The sequence below is a fragment of the Eutrema salsugineum genome, unplaced genomic scaffold (genome assembly GCF_000478725.1).
Source record: "Eutrema salsugineum unplaced genomic scaffold, Eutsalg1_0 scaffold_1, whole genome shotgun sequence".
In the NCBI taxonomy this organism is placed as follows: domain Eukaryota; kingdom Viridiplantae; phylum Streptophyta; class Magnoliopsida; order Brassicales; family Brassicaceae; genus Eutrema; species Eutrema salsugineum.
The window spans coordinates 528048-550940 of record NW_006256909.1 but is presented as its reverse complement, the minus strand read 5'-3'; the positions used below and the strand labels follow the sequence as shown (position 1 = coordinate 550940).

Sequence of the window (22893 nt, the reverse complement as noted above, 5' to 3'; positions counted from 1 at the left end):
TGGAAGAAAAAAAATATCTGGATCAATATTCTGGCTAACCAAATAAATTTTATTATGTATTTATTAAAGGTTAATGATGCAATAAAAAATGGAACAGAGTTAACTCCAAACTCAATATCCTGAAGGGAAACCTCCTTTTCTAGGATCACTAACTGCCACGAGCTTATTCAATTCGCCGGAATTTCCATCGGTTTCTTGAACTATGAACTGAGAAATCGTTCCTCCGGATAACGGCGTTAGGACATGACCTTTCTTCTCCAACACAACTCTTGTCTCTTTAGGAATCTCGAAATGATCATTGTAAACCGTAGTCCAGTTCTCATACGAAATCATGTTTGGTATCAGCTGCAGAGTAAAATCATAATAACAGATTTTTTAGTTATGAACAATAAATAACAAATTATATTTTGGGTTAAAAAAAAAAAAAGGGAAGAAGCAAAAACCTGGTGGTAGATTCTTGGAGCCGTGACGGAAGAGAGAGGATCCATGTTGAGGAAAAAATGATTCAAGAAAACTTCCGTCGTTCCAGCGATGATATACATTCCTCCGCTCGCACCCACCACAGCTTTCACTTTACCGTCCTGTGGAAACCAAAGCAGAAAAAAAAACTGTCGTTTAGAGTTACAACCCTAATGCAGAGTTTTCTTATAGCACAAGTAACACGTTTTTACTTTAACCTTGAGCACAATGGTGGGAGTCATTGAGGACAAAGGTCGTTTCCCGGGACGGATGAAGTTAGCCGGTGCCGGTGGCGGCACATCTTGGCCACCGCTAGATTTCATTGGGATCGAGAAATCGTCCATTTCGTTATTCAGAACAATTCCGGTGCTCGGAGAGAGCATTATTGCCCCAAAGTAACCGTTTATTGTACTAGTCATCGAAACAGCGTTCCTCTCGCTATCTATGATCGATAAATGGCTCGTCCCGTGATCGTTAATCTCATTCCATCTACGAGTTGGAGAAAGGATTGATGATTAAATCAAGAATGGAAGAAGCTGAAAATCGGTGGATTTTAAATTTTTAATAGATCGAAAAAAAAACTTACTTGCCACCGTAATATTTGGGATCAAATGTTTTCTCGTCGTTTATCTTTCTCTTCACGTCTTGCGCAAACGTTGGAGACAGCATATCGGAAACAACCTTCGTAACATCAACGAAATCTGGATCCCCAAGGTTCATTCTAACCGCGAAAGCATGTTTCAGAGCCTCAATTAGTCGATGAACACCGAGAGTGCCAGAAACACCCGATGGAATCCCATATTGAGAAAGAATATTCAAAACCTGCAACACAAGAAACTCCGTAAAATCCTTTAGTAAACTTAGGTTTGATAGGATGTGGTTATTTTTCACAAAAGACTGAAACTTTACAAGCATCATTGCAGCGCCACCAGATGAAGGAGGAGGCATCCCGAGTAGTCTGTATCCGAGAATGTCTGTGGACAACGGTTCTTTAACCTTAACTCTGTAACTTTGTAGATCTTTCAAAGTTATTATCCCTCCAGACTTACGGATGTCTCTCGCTAGGTTAATACCAACCGTACCATTGTAAAATGCTTTTGGACCGTATTCTGCGATTTGCTTAAGCGTTAAAGCCAATTTTGGGTTTCGGCAAATCATCCCTGGTTTCTTGAGCTCTCCATTTGAAACAAATAGCTCAGAGAGACCTTTGTCTGCTAAGATATCGCCTCTAGTCACGTTCATCTGCATATGCAGGTACTTTGAAATCCTGAACCCTTTCGCAAGTTTCTCTGCGGGCTTCACTAACCGCTTCCATGGTAGCTTTCCATGTTGTGTCCAGGCCGTGAATAGACCCGCCACTTCTCCGGGAACTCCTACTGATAGGGCTCCTTTCTTCTTAAGATCGAGATTGCCTCCATACATATCCTACATCAAGATAAAAAAACGAAAAACCAAAAAAGGCCTATGGTTGAAAATCGTCTATGAAAACGCTATATAACCTCAATTTCCGTGTTCAAAATGAGTATTTTATCAGAAGAAAAGAAAACAATTAAGAAACCCTATCACGTACTCAATATCAAAAGAAAAAACAAGACTGTCAATGACTTCTAAACAGTAAGGAAAACGCTATCAAAGCTCAGTTCATATTTAATCAGGGGAAATAAATGTTTCTTAACACTATTACATGCATACATTTCTACATCGAGAGTAATTATTAAGAACGATCTATGATTGAAACTTTTTTCGGAACCGATATTTTATTTAAAGATACCGTTCAAAACACTTATTTAAAAGGAAGAAATGTTAAGAAACACTATATTGGCATAAGCTCAAAATCGCGTTCAAAATACTTAGTTACCTCAGTGGCGCGGAGAGGAGCGGTCTCTCGAGAATCATAAGCTATTTCCTTCCCACCAGTTATCTTAACCACTGTAAACGCTCCACCGCCTATACCGCTAGACGCTGGACTCACAACGCCCAAACAGAGAGCAGCGGCGACCGACGCATCAATCGCGTTTCCTCCTTGGCGAAGAGCTTTCATACCGATTTTAGAACACCGTCCATCGTCCGTTGCGACCGCACCGTGATACTTTACAATACTATGCTGTCTTTTCTTAGCCGCAGAATTTTGAAGACATCCGATTATGAGAAGAGCGATCGTCGCTGTTCGAACCAGCGTCATTGCTACGATCAGTGGAGAATTCGAAAAGAGATGAATCAGAAGGGACACATAGATACAGATGATCTTTAACGTTTAAGCGACAACTTTACAGATTCGCTTTTGTAAAGAGAGATTTATTAGAATTGGAAAAGCTTTTTTCTTGTATTCACAAACGATACAACTTACAAGGTATTTAACATTAAACCTCTCTCAACTAAAATCAGGGGTTATCTATACTATTCTGTACTTATAACAACAATAAATCCTTATCCCAATAGGCTTCCCGAGAAATTGAAAAGAGGTTAGTCAAATTACTGAAAACGTTTAACAAAATCTTGAAAACGTATATTGGTCTAAAAAAGCTCAAAACCAGCAAAGACTTTTTATATTACTGCCTTGAACACACCAAACTAAAAAAACACACTCAAAACTTAGATTTGATTTCCAAATTCCAAGAGATGAAGATTTTTTTTCATTTTCTTGTATCTTGAGTCATATCCGCCCAAAAAACTAACCTGTGTTCTAAAGTTCGGTTGTCTAAACGTCTAGGCCCCTTTCTAAACAACCAAATCATGAACTCTTCGTTTTGGCCAAATCACATGAAAAAGGTCATGCCCTAATTTTTTTAAAAAAAAAAAAGACTATGTGGTATCAAAAGTCTCATTTTAGCTTTTTTGGAAGGAAGAAATATGAATTTTACACTTTTCAAAAGCTGCAAGTCTTTTAAAAATATCATTTTCTAGTCATGTTAAAAATGTTCTTTAGAGTACGTTAAGTCTTTTTTTTTTTTGATAATAGAGTACGCTAAGTCTTAATAATTAATAATGTTTCTCTTTGGCTCTTCTCTTTAAAATAATAAAATGGGTAAATCTGTCTATAGTTTTTCACTTAGTTTTGAGTTAAAAAAATTATGAAATTTAACATAAGCTCATATTTCAAACCGATCTTAGAGTGAGATTGGGTTCAAGATGGATTGAAAGAAAGTACTACTATATATAGTATTGTCTTAATTTTTTCTTTGAGTTAAAATATAACTCCATATTACGGTTGATGTTAAAAGAACGATGCCAATAATGTTTGATTAAGAATATTGAGTTTTTAAAAAATCATCTGGATCAATTATTATCGCAGAAAAAAAAAAAATAGATTTTAATATTCATCACAAGTAGTTTACAAAAAAAAAAATATTCATCACAAGTTCGATGCAAGAAACAGTGGAAAAAATCAAATCCGATATCAATATCCTGAAGGGAACCCTCCTTTTCTTGGATCACTTACCGCCACAAGCTCACTTCTTCCGCCAGAATTTTCACCGGATTCTTCAACTATGAACTGAGCAATCGTCCCTCCTGCAATCGGCGTTAGGACATGACCTTTCTTCTCCAACACGACTCTTGTCTCTTTAGGAACCTCGAAATGATCACTGAATACTGTCGTCCAATTTTCAAACGTAACTCGGTTTGGTATCAGCTGAAAATGAAATTACAAAAAGACATTCTTAGTTATGAGTAAAGAACAAGATAGCTTCTACTTTCGAGTAGAGGAAACAAAAAGCCAAAAACCTGATGGTAGATTCTTGGAGCCAAGACGGAAGAAAGAGGATCCATCTTGAGGAAAAAATGATTCAAGAAAACTTCCGTTGTCCCGGCGATGATGTTCGCTCCTCCGCTCGCACCAACAGCGGCTTTCACTTTACCGTCCTGCGTACGTAAGCAAGTGCATAAACACAGTCGTTTGGAGCCTAAACAAGAATTTCTTGTATCACAAGTAATAGGGTTTTTTTCTAACCTTGAGTACAATGGTGGGTGTCATTGAGGACAAGGGTCGTTTCCCGGGACGGATGAAGTTAGCCGGTGCCGGTGGCGGAACATTTATATTACCGCTGGTTTTCATCGGGATCGAGAAATCGTCCATTTCATTGTTCAGAACGATTCCGGTGCTCGGAGAGAGCATCAATGCCCCAAAGTAACCGTTTATTGTACTAGTCATCGAAACAGCGTTCCTCTCGTGATCTATGATCGATAAATGGCTTGTCCCGTGATCATCAATTTGATTCCACCTACGATTGGAGAAAGAAAGATTGATAAATCAAGAATCATAAATGAAATCAGCGGGTTTCAAGTGATGAAAAACCTTACATGCCGCCATAATATTTTGGATCAAAGGTTTTCTCATCGTTTATCTTTCTTTTCAAGTCTTTTGCAAACTTTGAAGACAGCATATCCGAAACAACCTTAGTAACATTGACGAAATCCGGATCTGCAAGGTTCATTCTGATCGCGAAAGCGTGTTTCAGAGCCTCGATTAGTCGATGAACACCGAGAGAGCCCGAAACACCTGTTGGAATCCCATATTGAGAAATAATGTTCAATACCTGCAACACAAGAAACTCTGTAAAAACCTTAATTAGATTAAAAAAGCCTGAAATTTTCGCCAAAGAAAATGGAATTACAAGCATCATTGCAGCGCCGCCGGATGAAGGAGGAGGCATCCCGAGTAGTCTGTATCCGAGAATGTCTGTGGACAACGGTTCTTTAACCTTAACTCTGTAACTTTGTAGATCTTTCAAAGTTATTATCCCTCCAGACTTAAGGATATCTCTCGCTAGGTTTACCCCAACCGTGCCATTGTAAAACGCTTTTGGACCATACTCTGCGATTTGCCTCAGTGTTAAAGCCAGTTTTGGGTTACAGATAATCGTCCCAGGTTTCTTGAGCTCTCCATTTGAAACAAATAGCGCAGAGAGACCTTTGTCTGCTAAGATATCACTTCTAGTCGTGTTCATCTGCATATACAGATACTTTGAAATCCTGAACCCTTTCGCAAGTTTCTCTGCAGGTCTCACTAACCGCTTCCACGGGAGCTTTCCGTGCTGTTTCCAAGCTATGAAAAGACCCGCCACTTCCCCGGGAACTCCTACTGATAAGGCTCCTTTCTTCTTTAGATCAAGATTTCCTCCATACATATCCTACAAAAAGATAAGAGAAAACATTTTAAAAAAACGTTATATATTCAAGAGGAAGAAACGTTAAGATACCATATATTACATATTTAATATAACCAAGACTGTCGATGATATATAAACGTTAAGGAAAACGCTATCTAAGCTCAAATGCCATATTTAATCAGAGGAAAAATTGTACATTTCTACATCAAGAGTAACAAGTATAGAACAATCTATGATTCAAAAACGTTATGGAGACGCTATTTAAGCTAAAAAATAATAGCGTTAAAAACGCTTATATCAGAGGAAGAGATGTTATAAACGCTGATGTAAGCTCTTAAAAACACGTTCAAACACTTATTTATCAGGAAAAAACGTTAAGAAAAGCTGTCTAGGCTCAAGATTGCATTAAAACGCTTATTTAAAAAGAAATTATGTTTTAAAACGCTATTCTGGCTCAAGACCGCGTTCAAAATAAATTTTTAAGAAAGCTAAGAAACGCTATTACCCCCATAAACGTTCCACACTAGAGCAAGAACAAAGATTGCCATTGATTCAAAAACGTTAGCCAAAACTCATATCTTGACAGATGAAAAAAAGAAAGAAAGGCACTAATACTAAAATGAGTTACCTCTGAGGCGTGGAGAGGAGCTGTTTCTCTGGAATCATAAGCAATTGCCTTCCCGCCTGCTATTTTAACCACTGTAAACGCTCCACCGCCTATACCGCTGGACGCTGGACTCACAACGCCCAAACAGAGAGCAGCGGCCACCGACGCATCAATTGCGTTTCCTCCTTGACGAAGAACACTCATCCCGATTTCAGAACACCGTCCATCGTCCGTCGCAACCGCACCGCGATACTTAACAATACTTTGCGGTCTTTTCTGAGCCGCAGCGTTTTGCAGAAACGCGATTAGAATAAGAGCGATCGTCGCTGTTCGGACCAGCGACATTGCTGCGATTAATGGAGAATCAAACAAGAGATTACTCACAGATGTCTTTGACGTTGAAACGACTATAGATTCGTTGAACAAATAAAATTGAATATTTGAACTTCTCCAGATATCGAAAAGAGATAAGTCAAATATTGAAATAAGTTTAAACCAGTCATCACGCGTATACGCAAAAGCTCAAAACCCACCAAAGACTCTTTTTTTTTTTTTGTATTGACCACAAAATATAGCTAAAAAGCTTTTGATTTGATTCCCAACACAAAAAAAAAGACTTTTTCTTGTGTTTTGAGCTCAGAATTTATTTAGTCCGAGTGGAAATTCGTAAAAATGAAAACTCAACAGCCACTTTTAAACTAACTTCTCACTCGTTTTTTTGCTTAACATATTTAGTGGAATGTTGAAGAAGCAATTCACAAAATTGAGGAACTGAAAAATCTCCATTATCAGTTGAGCTTGTAAATAGATACCGTAGCAACCAGTCAACTTTTAGGTGAGAAAATCAATTGGCTTGATAAAATAAACCAGCTTCTCTTTTCTGTTTGTCAAACAAAAAAATAAACCAACTAATAAGTGAATAGGGATCGGGAAAAGAAGAACAAAAACTTACCACTCATCGGACGTCTTTTTCTCAGAAGTTGTCGTCCTTGGCGTCAAGAGATTGTTCAGACGAACTTTTGTAGTCTGTGGCCGAAAGTCTCATTTGAGTTCCTTTATATCCATTTAACAAAAGTTGCGAAGTCTTTTAAAAAACTCTTTTATCTCGTTTATAAAGTTTTTTTAATGATGTCAAGTCTTTAATTATAAATTTTTTAGGGAGAATATTCAACCTGTTATATTCAACGATGTCATCAATCAAGTTGGTCCAACACTCCACATGGCTATACGTGGTGCGGATTTATATTAATACGACTCTCTATCAAAATGTAAACAAGAAATCTTACAAAAATAGTTTACAGCAAGATCTGAATCCAAATCCAAGTTAATAATTTGACTAATTTTTACAGATTTTTTATTCAACTACGAAAAAGGACTTTGTTATGGTTATTTGAAGGCTTGAAGCAAATCCTGTAAGGATTTAAGTGCTATTTGGTCGTGCCAAAAAAAAATTAAAATCCTAATTTTGCTAATTGGTCATCCGTCATAAAACCAAGTGCTCGTCTTCATCATGGTTGTCTTTTACAGCCTCGTGGATCGTGGAATAAAAACACCTTTTTTTTTTGAGAAAATTCGACGACTTTTTTTAGTTTTTTGGTTTTTTTCTGTCACCCCCTTTTTAAAAAAGCGAATGTATGGGCCTTACATAACTGTTTTTTTTTTTTTAAAAAAAAATCGTCTAAATATCACAGTCCGGCCTTTTATATGAGATGATATTTGATTTGATGAGCTATATAAATGGTACTATGTTACTAGATGATGTCAAAAAAAAATGGTATGTTACTAGATACAACCAGAATATTTGTTCTTCCTATGTGATAATTGATTTTGCAAAGGTTCAACAGACACGTGCTTGATTTCTTCACATGTTTGGAACGTGTGATGGTGTACCTTGTACGCATCTAGTCTATTCATATTCCAAAAAGCGAGGTCTATTTTTTTGTCTGTTCTTTTCCGCATGCTATGGAAATTTAAGCCTCTAAAATGACACACAGCAATGAAGTTTTGTTTTTTTATTGTATGTAAAACTTTTAGTGTACAAATTACCAATTGATCACATGACCATATAGTGAATAGTTCTTTCTTCTCTTTGATCTTCCCTTTTCGTACATCTTGATCTGAAGAAAATAGTGGCTGCTGCTTATTCTTGAATCTTGACTAAGCTTTCTTGATTCAGCTCTGGAAAATTTATCATATCCACGCGAGTTCTCCAAATACTTCTTTCTGCCGTTTTCCTTTCCAATCTTGAACAAGTCTAAGAAATCGTGTCCCAAACATGCTAATGCTGCTTCTGAATTCATATGACAAAAATGTCGATTAGTCTAAAGCATACAAAATTCAACAGAATCTGGAACTTTAGTAAAGTTGTGACAGAGAAGTCACCATCTGTATAAGAACATAAATTATCAGTTCCAGATGTGTATTGAAAAGAAGAAGAAGAAGAAGAAGAAGAAGAAGAAGAAGAAGAAAACTAACCATGATTCAGGGGAATGACTGGATAAAACCGTCCGTTGGAGTGTATGAAGTCATATTCACATCCACCAAAGTTTCTTCAGTTTCACATCTTTATTAGTTTATTCAGTCAATTGCTTTCCAGTAAGTCTTTAGCACTGTCTTGTAGCCTGGTAGAGCCAGTTGATTTCCTCCTTCCTGAATCCGATCCAGGTAGTCTTGACCCGAAAACTTCAAGGGCTTCCAAGAAAAATCTCTTATTAGGTACAATTCCATCTTTCTCCATTTTCTTCATCAGCATCTGCACACGCTCCTTCATATCTGCCTTAGTATACGCCTTGTATAGAAGCTTATACGTGGATGCATCTGGATGAACCCGGAAAGCACTTGCGCTATGGAATAGCTTATCTGCTTCCATGTGAAGACCATTAAGACAGTAAACATCAAGCATTGCATTGAGCGTTGATGGCTTCAACACTCTTTCAGATTCAACAACCTCCTCAAACATTTCCCTTGCTCTGGAAACAGAGCCACAGTAACCGTACATCATGATCATGCACTCATACGTGATAAAGCTTGGCATGTAGTTCATATCATTCATCTTCTCGAAAACCCATTCGGCCTTATCTCTCCGGCGAGCTTTCCCATAGTTTATAATCATTGAATTGAACGTAGGCAGAGTCGGCTTCTCCTTGGACCGCAATAAACTCTTGAAAGTCTGCTCCATCTTCTCAAACTCTTGCTTCTTACCATAGGAATCAATAAGCAGATTAAAGGTGATGATATCTGGCTTACACTCGTTACTCCTCATACGAGTAAGCACAGATTCCATCTCTTTGATCATCCCGTTTTTCCCATACGCATCCATAACACCGTTGAAGGTGTAGACGTCTGGAGAAACAGCGCTAATATCCAATTCTTTAAACAGAGCATTAACTTGGTCCACTTTACCCGATTGAGCAAAGGCCCTCAAAAGGATATTGTAAGTCACAACATTGGGCTGACACCGTTCCATCCCTTTCATTTTGTCGAAATATCCACGAACTTTCTCCAAGGCCTTTGCCTTGTCCCGTGTATGAAGATGAGCTGTAATGAGGGCATTGTAAACAGAGGCATCAGGACGACAACCACTGTTTTTCATCTCGGAAAACAGCCACATTGCCATCCGGGTTTGACCCTTTTTCCCCATCACGGATATCAATTTCGAGTACACTCCATTATCTGCGATATACCAACGCTGTTTCTGCATCCACCTGAACACCTACACAAGAATCACAGCAAGTTAAGCAATTAGCAGCATAATGGTTGCTTCGCTCTAATGAAGGCACCTAATCACAGAACCGTTCATGGCAATCCATTGAGCTAAAGAGGTTAAAAAATCAATCTTCTCAATGATACAGAATTGTAAAAAACACAGTCTATGAACCTACCACTGAGCTAAAAAAAAAAAAATCCAATCTTTTAGCTGAAACTCCAGAATAAGGAATACCCAGAATCTAAAATCCACAGAATGTAAGCGGAGAAGAAGCAGAAACCTCGAGGCATTGAAGCCACTTATCGCTCTTCCCAAGCTCTTCAAAGAGCAAGAAACAATGCTCACACCTTACGACCTTGACGTACTTGTCAAGCGTCTTCACCAATGGCTCTCTGTCACTGATTCTCGACATCAGACTCCGTACGAGCACTCTGTTCTCTCTCTCCGCGCTCTCTCTCTCAGCAAGTTTTCTCCTTGACGAAATCGCACCGCAGGTTATCGTCGTCGTCGACATCTTCCTCGCACCGCCGGGTTTAGGTGAACTGCGAAGCCATTTGTGGTCCGTCTCTTGGGAAAACGAAGATATGAAATCGGAGAATCTCAGCGACGAAGGCGATGTCAACAAGTAGTCTATAGTCATTTTCTGGTTGAGAGAAGAGGGGAATTTTTTTTCCCCTAATCCTTTAATGTGATATTGGATAAGGATTTTACAGATCTAACAAAAAAATTGAGGGCTTATTCAGAAAAGCCAGAGAATAATGGGGGTCCTGTTTTTGTAAATAGAGTACAAAAAGTTAAGGATCAAATTTTCGGGATTTTTGAACCAGACGTGCTTCTGATCTGGAGTCAGACGCGCTACCATTGCGCCACGGATCCTGATGACTTATGCCCTTCATTACATTAATTTGTACCTAAATAAATTCATAACAATTTAAATCCTACTATGTCACCGATATGCAAACAATATCAACCACGGTCCACTATGTACTTAAAACCTAGAGCCAAGCTTTGAAAATGAAAAACTAACATAAAACATTTCCTTAAAAAAGAGAAATAAATTTTGTTTTTGCAAATATAGCTTCGTTCAACTAATCACGACCACCATTCAAAAATCCCCAATTAACTTGTCTTAAAAAAGAAGGAAACAAAATAAGATTAGAAATTAAATTCAAGGATAAGGATTGATAGGAGAAAGAAAAAAAACAATTCAAAACGGAGGAGGAAGAGAGCTTAAAAAAACAAAAGAAGACTAACATTTCTACGTACAAGGGTCGAGGTTTGTTAGTTAGTCGTGGTCGGTCGTCGAAGGAAGAAGTGTTTCTGTCCTTCTTTCTTCGCCGTACGATCGATCGCCCGCGTCTAATATGGAAGCATCATCAAATCCAACGGCTACAAGTTCTTCTTCCTCCTCCGCCTCCTCAGTTCCTCCTTCGTCTCCATCACCTTCTCCGGCGGCTACAACGACCACGCCGCCACGTCAGCATGTTCTCCTTGAGCCACCATCTTCCAAAAAGAAGAAAAACAGATCAAACGTCTTCCGAGTCTTACGCACCGTGTTTCGCTCTTTCCCAATCTTCACAACGCCAGCCGTAGCATGCAAAATCCCGGTTATCCATCCCGGTTTAGGGTTACCGGACCCGCATCACAACACGTCAAGAGTCACCGGAACATTGTTCGGGTACCGCAAAGGTCGCGTAAGTCTCTCGATTCAAGAAACCCCTAAATGTCTACCTTCTCTAGTCGTAGAGCTCGCCATGCTAACCACAACGCTTCAAAAAGAGCTTAGCACTGGAATGGTGAGAATCGCTCTCGAGACGGAGAAACCGCCTCGAGTAGATCATAATCACAATAATCATCATAATAATAAAGCAGAAAAGAAGACGGACATCTTGGAGGAACCCTTGTGGACAATGTATTGTAAAGGAGAGAAAACGGGCTACGGTGTGAAACGAGAAGCCAACGAAGAGGATCTAAACGTGATGGAATTGTTACGTCCGGTGTCTATGGGAGCCGGAGTTTTGCCCGGAAACTCGGAGTTGGAAGGACCCGACGGCGAAATGGCGTATATGAGAGCTTATTTTGAGAGAGTTATTGGGTCTAAAGATTCAGAGACTTTTTATATGTTGAGTCCTGAGGGAAATAATGGACCGGAGCTTAATTTTTTCTTTGTGAGGGTTTAATAATTTACTATACTGTATATCGTTTAAACTAAATTAACGTGCATGTAAAGGCCGGAGACGGTAGATGACGTTATATACATATTGTTTAGGATGATTAATGATATTTTTTGTCCTTCTTCTTCTTCGTTTATTTAATTATTCTAGTCTTATTTGGCTAGTTGTGAAATGATATATTAGAGACCACACATCAATCTTGGTCTACATTAATCTACATCTTGGCGCCTGGACTTGGTTTATTTTTTTGACGTGTTGGTCTTGAATTACTGCCTCCTACGTCAATTTTGATCTCTCCAATCATCCTTTGATCCCAAGCCCTTTCTCCATTTTCTTTCCAAACAATCGATGCAGAAATATGTGAATTTGGATATATGAAGTGTTCGGTTCAAAATTGATAAATAAAATAAAATAAATCATACTCATATATGAAGTCTCAGTCACGATGGCGAACAATTAATATACCATCTTTACAAGGAACATACACCCTTTTCAAATATGAAAAGATGATTCGGAGGGAGGTGAAGCAAGTGAATAAGATGAAAGTTAAAATATATATTATATATATATATATATAATATATATATATAACACACAAAAAAAAGATGATTCGGTTTGTTGAGAATTGAATAAAGTTTATTACAATTACTAGCTAGAAACTTACTTGTCATGGAGGACTGGTGTGGTATCCGAGCGAAAGTTGTGTTTGATGATCCAATGAACAATAGAATAATTAAAGTAATTAACCAAACCAAGCGGTGATACATTATTAATTAGTTGTTGTAAATGTAGGAAGTTTACGCCTACACTTTCTCTGGCGACGAAAACGATGAAAACATTTGTTTATTTATAGAGTTGTTTTCCTGACTTTTTTTCTTTGACTAAGAAAGAGGCGTCCCCGAACTTTCGTTTTCTTATATTATGGCTGAGAATGATAATATATAATCGGATGAATTGGCTAAAAATATAAACGAAACATCAACTGGCTTAATATATCATATATGTATAATGTAACATCTCTGTCAATTTTCGAAGAATTGACTAATGGTCCAAGTTCTCGGCTAAGACTGCCAAGCGAGAAAGATGCGTCTTAAGCTTTGTCTGGGAGAAAAAATTATCGTAATAAGGCGGTCAACTAACTACTAAATTGAAGTAACTGAAATCTTGAAATATATTTGGAAGCAACCCAAAAATTCGATTCCATAGAATTTTGTTTTTCTTTGGAACAACACAATCATCTCACTATCCCCATGGGCCATGAGCACATTCCGATTGTCACGACGGTTTGAGACCGATTTTGTCCTACCTTAATCCGAACTTTTAAAACATTTTTGGATTTCACTTATAGTTACAATATATGCTGTTTAAATCATGCTCTCATTTGAACTTAGAATCTGGACATTGTTCTCCACAATTGTATTTTTTTTCTTATCTAACTTATGCTGGACTAATTCAGAGAAGACTTGATACATTTTCAAGAGTCAACGACGCATTTTCTTTTTTGGCAGTACATTTTCAACAAATGTCAAAGAAAAATGTTTATAGAAAAATCATAGGTCCATCGCACCAATCCGCGTGACCTGACTTCGTTTATAAAAATAAATTCTTGAAATAAACACCGTACATAACTTGAGTTGATCTCTCCCTATATAAATGCGAACTAGTTTGCACTATGAAATTCACACTTTTACGTTTTAACTAAACCAACGAAAAAATGTATAACGTCGTTGTTTGCTTATTAACTTTGACTTTTCTCTTGCTCTCTGGATTTTCAAACACAGCATTCGCCCGAGTACAATACGAATCTCCAAAGCTAAGTAAGTTTTTGCAATATTATAAATATCCAATCTCCAACGTTGTAATTATAATTTCCGGCTTTGTAAAATAGAAAAATTGAATGATAACAGAATATTAATCAGGTTAATTATTTATGAAGAGATTAAATTTTAGTTATCTTCTCATTTAGCTAGGGCTTCTCCGATCCTCGTATATGAAAAATAAACTGAAATATTATATTTCTTCTGCCTTAAAGTTTTTGAACCGTTTTTTTTTTATTTGAATTATCATTATTATTTTTCAATTTTAATCATGCCAGTACGAAGAATATAAGAATCAAAATTGATTGGTGTTGTTCTCTTTGTTCGAAAACAAAGTAGGAGAACGGGTTTGGGATCAAAAGGTGATAAAAGAGATCAAGGCTGAAGTAGATGGTAGTTGTTCCGGGCGTGCAGGAGGAAAAGGACCACCAAATAGTCCAGGCTCACGAAATATACCAGGCTCACGAAAACGATGTACCAAACCCTAGCGTAATTTGCTGGTCACAAAAATAGAAACTATTTCCGTAGATTTTGTATCAAGATTAAAAACAAGTCGTAGAACGTACGGTTTTTTGTTGTTGTTGTTATTAATCTACTCCAAACATAAGTGGTAGACATATCGATGGTCCTAGGTTTGGAATCTTACAAGACTAATTAGGGAACCGCGCGTGATTAACATGTTTTGCTAATGCTTTTAATTTGATGGACAAATATGCATGCACCAGTAGTATTTTGTTATCGATCGGACAAGGCACAAGATGTTAGTTCAAAAATTTATATCGTGAAACCATGGAAGAATACATATGTAATTTCCTAAAATATATATAATTGAACGGTTTTTGATGCTATACATCGAAATATTATGAATTTAAAGAAGTTTTTGAGTATTTACTAAAACTTACAAACCTATTTGACAATTTATGAAAAAATGCCACTGCTCAGAATGTTCTTACAAGTTTTCCATATCAGTAATTTTGAAAAATTTATCGTATTAACTACTTGTTTATATTATATATGAGGCTACAAAATATATATATATATATATATAAATAATAAAGTTGCAAAATAACATATAAAACTAGTTTAGTTAATATTAATCTAGTGTTAGAATGATGTTAGGTCTTTTAGAAATAAAGTGAGGAGAATTAGTTTTTTTTAAGTTAATGCATTTATTCATAAAATTGAATTTTCACAGGGGTTAATTCACTGATTTTGTGGTATTTTTTAAAAAATTTAGTTATCCGGTTTAATACATAAATACATCATATATGAATATAGGATCCAAAACCGCAGAGGTTTAGGTTCATAGTTGTCCTTACTTATCTAAAATAAGTTAAGTTATATAAAGTTAGAATGTGGTTAAGTGTTTTAGGATAAAATGCCAAATAACATTCAAAAATATACAAATTTAAGGATTTAGGGTTAGGGCTTAGGGCTTAGGGTTTAGGGTTAGGGTTTAGGGTTTTAGGTATTTTATGTAGTTCAATTAGTTTTATTAATCTAGAGCTAGACTGTAATATACTTTAGAAATAGAGTGATGAGAATTATTTTATTTATTTATTGTATTTATCAAAAATATTAAAATTTTCATAGAATTTAATTCACTAATTTTGATATATTTTTAAATATTTTAGTTAGGTTGTTCTCTAATACATAAATGTGGGAACTAGCATGTGAAGGTTTGAATTCTTATTTTTTTTTATTATCTATGCAATTCAGGGTTAGTCATGGTGTTTGTAAAATTAATTTATAAAAAATAATAAAATTAGAACATGACATCAAAACTAGTTTAGTTAATATTAATCTTGTGTTACAGTGTTAGAATGATGTTAGATCTTTTAGAAATAATGTGAGGAGGATTTGTTTTTTTTAAGTTACTGAATTTATTCATAAAATTTAATTTTCATTGGGGTTAAAGTTCACTGATCTTGAGGTATTTTAAAAATTTGAGTTATTCTATTTTAATACATAAATACATCATATATGGATATAGGATTCAGACCATAGATGTTTAGGTTCCTTTTTTTTTTGTCAAGAGATGTTTAGGTTCCTATTTATTCTAAATTATCTAAAAATTTGAAATCTCATCAAAGTTATCTAACTAATTAGTAATTAATAATGAATACAAATTTTTAAAATTGATGGTTAAAAAGTAATTAATTTACCTAATAACATTTAAATAAGTTTAGTTATACAAAGTTAGAATGTTGTTAAGTGTTTTAGGATAAAATGCCAAGTAACATTCAAAAATATACAAAATTAAAGATTTAGGGTTAGAGCTTAGGGTTTAGGGTTTTAGGTATTTTACGTAGTAGTTAAGTTAGTTTCATATATATAGGGCTAGAATGTAATGAGGTACTTTGGAAATGGAGTGATGATGATTATTTTCTTATTTATTGTATTTATTAAAAAATGTATTTATTAAAAAAATTTAAATTTTCATAGAATTTAATTTACTAATTTTGATATATTTTAAAATATTTTAGTTAAGTTGTTCTCTAATACATAAATGCATTCTACATAAATTGGGAACTAGCATGCGAATGTTTGAATTCCTATTTGTCTTTGATTATCCATACAAATCAGGATTAGTCATGATGTATTTAAAATTAATTTATAAAAAAATAATAAAATTAGAACATGACATCAAAACTAGTTTAGTTAATATTAAGCTTATGTTAGAGTTAATGATGTTAGGTCTTTTAGAAATAATGTGAGGAGAATTAGTGTTTTTTAAGTTATTGTATTTATTCATAAAATTGAATTTTCATTGGGGTTAGTTCACTGATTTTGAAGTATTTTTAAAAATTTTAGTTATCATGTTTTAATACATAAATACATCATTAATGGATATAAGATCCAGACCGTGGAGGCTTCGGTTCCTATTTGTCCTAAATTATCTAAAAATTTGAGATCTCATCAAAGTTATCTAAGTAATTAATGATGAATACAAATTTTAAAAATTACTGGTTAAAAAGTAATTAATTTACCTAATAATATTCAAAATAAGTTTAGTTATACAAAGTTAGAATGTGTTTAAGTGTTTTAGGATTAAGATACCAACAAATAACATTCAAAAATATACAAATTTTAGGGTTTAGGGTTAGGGTTTTAGGGCTTTTTTGTGGTTAAGTTAGTTTTATTAATCTTAAAGCTAGAATGTAATGAGGATTGTTTTTATTTATTTATTTTATTTATTAAAAATGTTAATTTCTACATAGAATTTAATTCACTTATTTCGAGATATTTTAAAAAATTTTACCTAGCTAACTCTAATACATAAATGCATTCTACATAAATTTGGAAATTAGAATGTGAATGTTCGAATTTGTATTTGTTTTTGATTATCCATGCAAATCAGGATTAGCTATGATGTATTTAAAATTAATTGATAAAAAATAAACATAACACCCAAAACTAGTTTAGTTAATATTAATCTAGTGTTAGAATGATGTTAGGTATTTTAGAAATAATGTGAGGTGAATTAGTTTTTTTTTAAGTTATTGCATTTATTCATAAAGTTGCATTTTCATAGGGGTTAGTTCATTGATTTTAAGGTATTTTTGAAAAATTTTAGTTATCCTGTTTTAATACATATATACATCTTATATGGATATAGGATATAGGATCCAGATCCAGATGCTTAGTTTTTTACTTGTCCTTAATTATTCAAAAAGTTGAGATCTCATAAAAATTATCCAACTAACTAATGATAAATATAGAGTTTATTAAATTACTGGTTAAAAAGTAATTAGTTTTCAAAATAAGTTTAGTTATACAAAGTTTATGGTTTAAGATTAGAGATATAGAATATAGTTAAATTAGTTAATATTAATCAAGAGTTAGAATGCGTTTTAGAATTAAGATACCAAATAACATTAAAAAATATACGAATTTAAGGATTATGGTTTAGGATTAAGGGTTAGGGCTTAGGGTTAGGGCATAGGGTTAGGGCATAGGTATGAAATATGGTTAAGTTAGTTTATTAATCTAGAGCTAGAATATAATAATAAGGTACTTTAGAAATAGAGTGATGAGGAGTATTTTCTTTATTTATTGTCTTTATAAAAGTATTTATTTTTTATGTAGTAATTTACTAATTTTGAGATGTTTTTAAATATCTTAGTTAGCTTGTTCTAATACATAAATTTATTTTACATAAATTTGGGAACTAGAATGCAAAGGTTCGAATTTTTATTTCACTTTGATTATCAATGCAAATCAGAGTTAGACATGATATTTTTAAAATTAATTGTTAGAAAATAATAGAGTGACAAAATAACATTCAAAACTAGTTTAGTTAATATTATTCTAGTGTTAGAATGATGTTAGGTCTTTTAAAAATACAGTGAGGAGAATTAGTTTTTTTTTAAGTTACTGCATTTACTCATAAAATTGAATTTCTTAGAATATGTATATAATTGAACGATTTTTGATGGTATACATAGAAAAATTATGAATTTAAAGAAGTTTTTGAGTATTTACTAAATCTTACAAAATTATTTGAAAAATTTATGAAAACATGGCACTGTTCAAAATTTTCTTACAAGTTTTCCATTTCAGTAATTTTGAATTTTTTTGTAGTATTAATCAAATATTGGTTATATTTATGAGGCTAAATATGGGAAAAATGGTGGCGTTTACATGCTCATTCAATTCAGCGGAGTTAGAAGTTAGAACAGCTGCCAACATCCGTGAAAGTAACTCCCAACGGTCACAAAACTCACAATACATACCGATGATCAATTGCCGCCAAGGCTTGAAGACATCTATATGTCAATGATGTCCTTGACCCGCAGGCGGCTGAAGATATTGGTCTAAACTCTAAGTTTTATATAGTATGGTAATAGCATGTATGTATATGTGAGAAAATGCAGTAAGATTACGTGGAATTGAGAATTTAAACGAAGGAAAACGTTATTTAAACACGTTTAACTTTGCTTGATTACGACGCGTTGATGAAGGGAGTTTTTTTTTTTTTTATGAAGGGACTTTTTATTAACACTCAAATTTGATTTCTTTCTAATAATGTAGACTAAGAAAATTCTAAATAGGAAGATTGTTTGTGATAATGAAAATCTTACGTTTCCGATATCTCCGCGATTCGGGAAACGTTTCTTGATTTCTAATATAAAAACCCTAAAAAGATTCTTCTCCAAGCGGTTTTTCTTTTCTATAGAAAACTTTGTCTCTAAATAAAATGTCTTCCGGTGCCGGATCTTCAGATCCACCGAGTAATAAAAAGGAGAAGAAGCCATCGCCATCGCCGGCGTCGATATCGATCTTGTCACTTCCTCACGAAGTGCTTTTGAATTGCTTAGCCCGCGTCTCTAGATTGAACTATCCGACTCTTTTTCTCGTCTCCAAAACATTCCAATCCATCATTTCTTCATCGGAGCTTTACGAGACCCGAATACGCTTAAACCTTACGGAGAAGTGTCTCTATCTCTGCCTACGCTTCCCTTTGGACCCTCAGACACATTGGGCCGCTCTCTACCTTCAACCTAACTGAACCGTATCCAACGAGTCGTCAAGTGGCTATCGCTATATTGCGGTCCGAATCCCATCTCCCAAGCATATGCTTCCTGCGCAGTCGTCGACTCTCTTAGCCGTTGGATCTAATATCTACAAGATCGACAGCTCTGATCATGCTCACCAAGTCAAAGTATGGAAGAGGTCCTATTCTTCACATGTCTCTGTCCTTGATTGTCGCTCTCACACGTGGCACCCGGCTCCAAGCATGCGGATGAAGCGGAACGGCTCCTCCACAGCAACTTTACTTGATGGGAAGATGTACGTGGCAGGAGGCTGCGACGACAACTATGTATACACGTCTTCCCCCGACTGGATCGAAGCGTTTGACCTAGAGACCCAAACTTGGGGCTCTGTGAAGAACCCTCGTATCTTTGAACTCCACGATGAGTTTAGGACCAAGGGCTAGCCAAGAGCTTACGACTCGATGGAAAACTGTACCTGTTTGGGGACGAGAAGGTGGTTTACAATCCAGAGGAAGATCAATGGAACCAGATAGGGATGGATCATTGCCGTATGTTTTGGGCAGTGAACAAGAGTCATTGCGTGATAGACGATGTCTTGTTCTATTGGGACAGAGAAGTTTTCAAATGGTATGACCCCAAGGGAGATTTGTGGAAGGAAGTGAAAGGTGTTGAAGGGTTGCCTGATCTTCGAGACCACAAGGACTACTGTAAAATGGTGGATCTTGGTGGGAAGATGGGGTTTTTGTGGCCTGAATATGTGTACGGTATTCATGGAGATTCGCAATGTAGGATTTGGTGCGCTGAGATTACGCTTGAAAGACGTGATCATGGAGATGAGATTTGGGGAAAGCTGGAGTGGTCTGATTTTGTTCTTAGTACCGACGGGTCTTGTTCATCCTTCGATGTTGTTTCTGCTTCTGTTTGATGCCTTGATGGGATTACAAACCATGATTGAGAACAGGTTTGAAGGGTTAATTGCTCTGGTGATTTACTTTCGTCTACTTTTGTTTTGAATATTTGTGTTTTCTTTATGGGTGTTCTTTCTTTTCTCTTTTCGTATATGACTACGACAATGATGAATGGTTATTTCATGTTTTTAGCCGAATGCAGTTGCTTACTTTGAAGCAGTGTTCAAAAAATCGGCCTAGTCGGCGACTAGACCGCCGCCTAGACGGCCGGGGTTAGCAGACCCGATTTTCATAAAATCAGTGAAATAAATCCAGTTTAGTAAAAAATCGGACTAAGTAGGAGAAAATCGGAAAAATCAGACCAAATCAGTAAAATCGGCCAAATCAAACTAATTATTTTTATCATTTTTTCAGTCAATTTTTACAGTTTTGGATAATAAACCAACATCAGTTTACAGAAAAGAGAAAAAAAAAAGATTTGAAATGTGGATTAGGGTTAATAACTTAATATAATCATCCTCGTTCCTCCCCACTATTTCACCTTTATAAACTACAAGAGGCGATCATTATTCTCTATTGCTGAACTCTACAAGTTTGTTTAATCGTCTCTTTATCTATCTGTATATATTATATAACTAAATTGTATTATCTTAATTTATCTTTTCATCTTTGTTTACTTTGTTTGTGCTCTGTTTTAAGTTTCAACTTTCAATTTTAACGATGAGCCTATAAGAGATATCGATTCCGACGATGAAAATGATATAGCTATTGATTTTGAATTTGAGTCTGAAAATGAGCAGATGGTGGATATGGATGTGTTTGAAGAATAAGTTAGATATATTTCTCTTTGCTTTACTTTTTAAAATTTTTAGATTAAAACTTATTTTAGTTTGAAGAATTTGATGATTTTTAGTTTGATTTCTTTGTTGAATTTTATTCTATAATTTTATTTATTAATTTTCTTACTTTGTATTCAAACATAAATTTTGATAAAATAATTTAAAAAAAACAATTAAAACTTTTTTAAAAATATAATATATAGATAGAAAATTTATAAAAATTAACAAAAATTTTGCTAATGCCTAGGCTCCGCCTAGTCTCCGACTAATCCGCCTAGACGCTAGTCTCCTATCATCCGCTTAGCCACCGCCTAACGATTTTTTTAACATTGCTTTGAAGTTATAGTTTGTATGCCCACTAAATTATGATCCATGAATTAGATTCGTTTAACGTTATCCAATGAAACCACATAGCATGACAATTAGGAAATTTCTGATTATATTCGAAAAGTTCTTAATTATCCCATCTATACATATCATGTTGACCGAATTGAGGATATATAATATTGGGATTTCTCATTATTGTAATGATCAAGTTGAGGATATATAATATTGGCTTCTTTTATATTCATGCATTGTAGCGATCAAACAAAGATTTTCCACTGAAACAATGAGGGTGCTATTTGACTCTTGAATCTCTTCTTAGTAGTACATTTTTCTTGTATAAATATTATTTTTGGTGTTTAAAGAAATGTGTCACAAGTAAAGATAATGAATTGAAAAAGGCCAAAATTTGTTGTTAAAAAAAGGGGCCAAAAACTTGATAAAACACTATACTGGGCTGCTGATAAAACACTATACTGGGCTGCTGATAAAACACTATAGGTGGGCTGGACTTCTAACATGTTTTTTCTCATACAGTCCATATATACCAAAAAAAAAATAATGTTACATTTGCAAGATCCCACATCGGCTAGCCAAAAGGAAAAAAGTAACTAAAGTGATCTATAAATACTCACACTTGCTTATGTAAGTCAATTGTTAGTAAGTTTCCAAATAGCCCAAGTATTCGTTGTTGTGACAAATTAATATTATTAATTGATTAAAATCGGAATTAAATCGTATAATCGGAACTAAAGCGTTTTCGAACACGGATCTCATATACTTAAAGGTATACTTATTATTTATGTTATTTTTTTCAGTTAAACGAAAAAATATATAAGCGGGTTGTTGATAAGTTCTCTCTTAATCAATTAATTGATTGGTTATAAATCGATGCGTATTTGTTGTATAAGTCCAAATAAAATGTTAGTGGAAAAAGTATAACGTGTTTAGAAAATAATTATGTTACCTCCGATCCGTGACATTTATCCCTATCAGGAGTCTCTCAAATCTACTCGATTTCGTACGTGTATAACAGAATATTATACGTATTACTTTCCAATGTTTATACCTAAAAAAAGATAGAATTTCTGAATTGTCTTTTTTAGAAAACTTAATCAGAAAATCTAGATATATGTAGAACATGTTCTGTTGAATGCAAGATATTAATTTAATTTTAAATAATAAGAATATATGGAAAAATGTAATTTGGTAGGTGAATTAAATTTCTATCCGATGAAAAATATGGCGAATAAAATATATTTTACAACGTCGATAAAAAAAGATGTTCCACTAAATAATCAGGTAGGACCATCAAAATCTACGGTTCTGGTTTTGCGACCAACCAACCAAGCCTAACTCATCCTATATTTTTTATTTTATTATTTTGAATAAAAATTTAATGGTCGTTAGACTCATGTCTTTTCCATGTTTGGTAGTATAACTGTATGGCGTT

General features: G+C 34.8%; 6 protein-coding genes across 7 annotated transcripts; 3 read left to right on the top strand and 3 right to left on the bottom strand.

Annotated features, from left to right (window-relative positions):
- Positions 1–80: 80 nt before the first annotated feature.
- Positions 81–2647, bottom strand: LOC18029052 (glutathione hydrolase 1). The gene is made up of 6 exons (XM_006411694.2): positions 2318–2647; positions 1369–1884; positions 1046–1281; positions 678–948; positions 444–581; positions 81–345 (listed from the first exon to the last, which is right to left on the bottom strand). Exons 1-6 carry the CDS (start codon positions 2639–2641, stop codon positions 112–114), a joined length of 1719 nt encoding a protein of 572 aa, XP_006411757.1. The 5' UTR covers positions 2642–2647; the 3' UTR covers positions 81–111.
- Positions 2648–3735: 1088 nt separating this feature from the next.
- Positions 3736–7270, bottom strand: LOC18029051 (glutathione hydrolase 1). The gene is made up of 7 exons (XM_006411693.2): positions 7127–7270; positions 6196–6521; positions 5073–5588; positions 4759–4994; positions 4409–4679; positions 4183–4320; positions 3736–4090 (listed from the first exon to the last, which is right to left on the bottom strand). The coding sequence occupies exons 1-7, from the start codon at positions 7131–7133 to the stop codon at positions 3857–3859; spliced, it is 1728 nt and encodes a 575-aa protein (XP_006411756.2). The 5' UTR covers positions 7134–7270; the 3' UTR covers positions 3736–3856.
- Positions 7271–8123: 853 nt separating this feature from the next.
- Positions 8124–10791, bottom strand: LOC18029050 (pentatricopeptide repeat-containing protein At4g39620, chloroplastic). Its single transcript, XM_006411692.2, has 3 exons — positions 10161–10791; positions 8650–9886; positions 8124–8464 (listed from the first exon to the last, which is right to left on the bottom strand). Exons 1-2 carry the CDS (start codon positions 10518–10520, stop codon positions 8756–8758), a joined length of 1491 nt encoding a protein of 496 aa, XP_006411755.1. The 5' UTR covers positions 10521–10791; the 3' UTR covers positions 8124–8464; positions 8650–8755.
- A 139-nt stretch (positions 10792–10930) lies between these two features.
- Positions 10931–12381, top strand: LOC18029049 (protein MIZU-KUSSEI 1). The gene has a single exon (XM_006411691.2). The coding sequence runs from the start codon at positions 11245–11247 to the stop codon at positions 12058–12060; it is 816 nt and encodes a 271-aa protein (XP_006411754.1). The 5' UTR covers positions 10931–11244; the 3' UTR covers positions 12061–12381.
- A 1354-nt stretch (positions 12382–13735) lies between these two features.
- LOC112082297 lies at positions 13736–14627 on the top strand. Of its 2 annotated transcripts, none has more exons than XR_002896955.1 (2): positions 13736–13871; positions 14208–14627. XR_002896955.1 is itself a non-coding variant. In XM_024149922.1 (2 exons), exons 1-2 carry the CDS (start codon positions 13769–13771, stop codon positions 14357–14359), a joined length of 252 nt encoding a protein of 83 aa, XP_024005690.1. In that variant the 5' UTR covers positions 13736–13768; the 3' UTR covers positions 14360–14613. The 2 variants fall into 2 exon arrangements, 1 of the variants encoding a protein (XP_024005690.1); XM_024149922.1 differs by having other exon boundaries at positions 14211–14613.
- A 4444-nt stretch (positions 14628–19071) lies between these two features.
- On the top strand, positions 19072–20294 carry LOC18029048 (putative F-box/kelch-repeat protein At1g61540). The gene is given in 2 exon segments (XM_024148617.1): positions 19072–19807; positions 19810–20294. Coding segments are annotated over 2 exon segments (1221 nt in total).
- The last annotated feature ends 2599 nt before the right edge of the window (positions 20295–22893 follow it).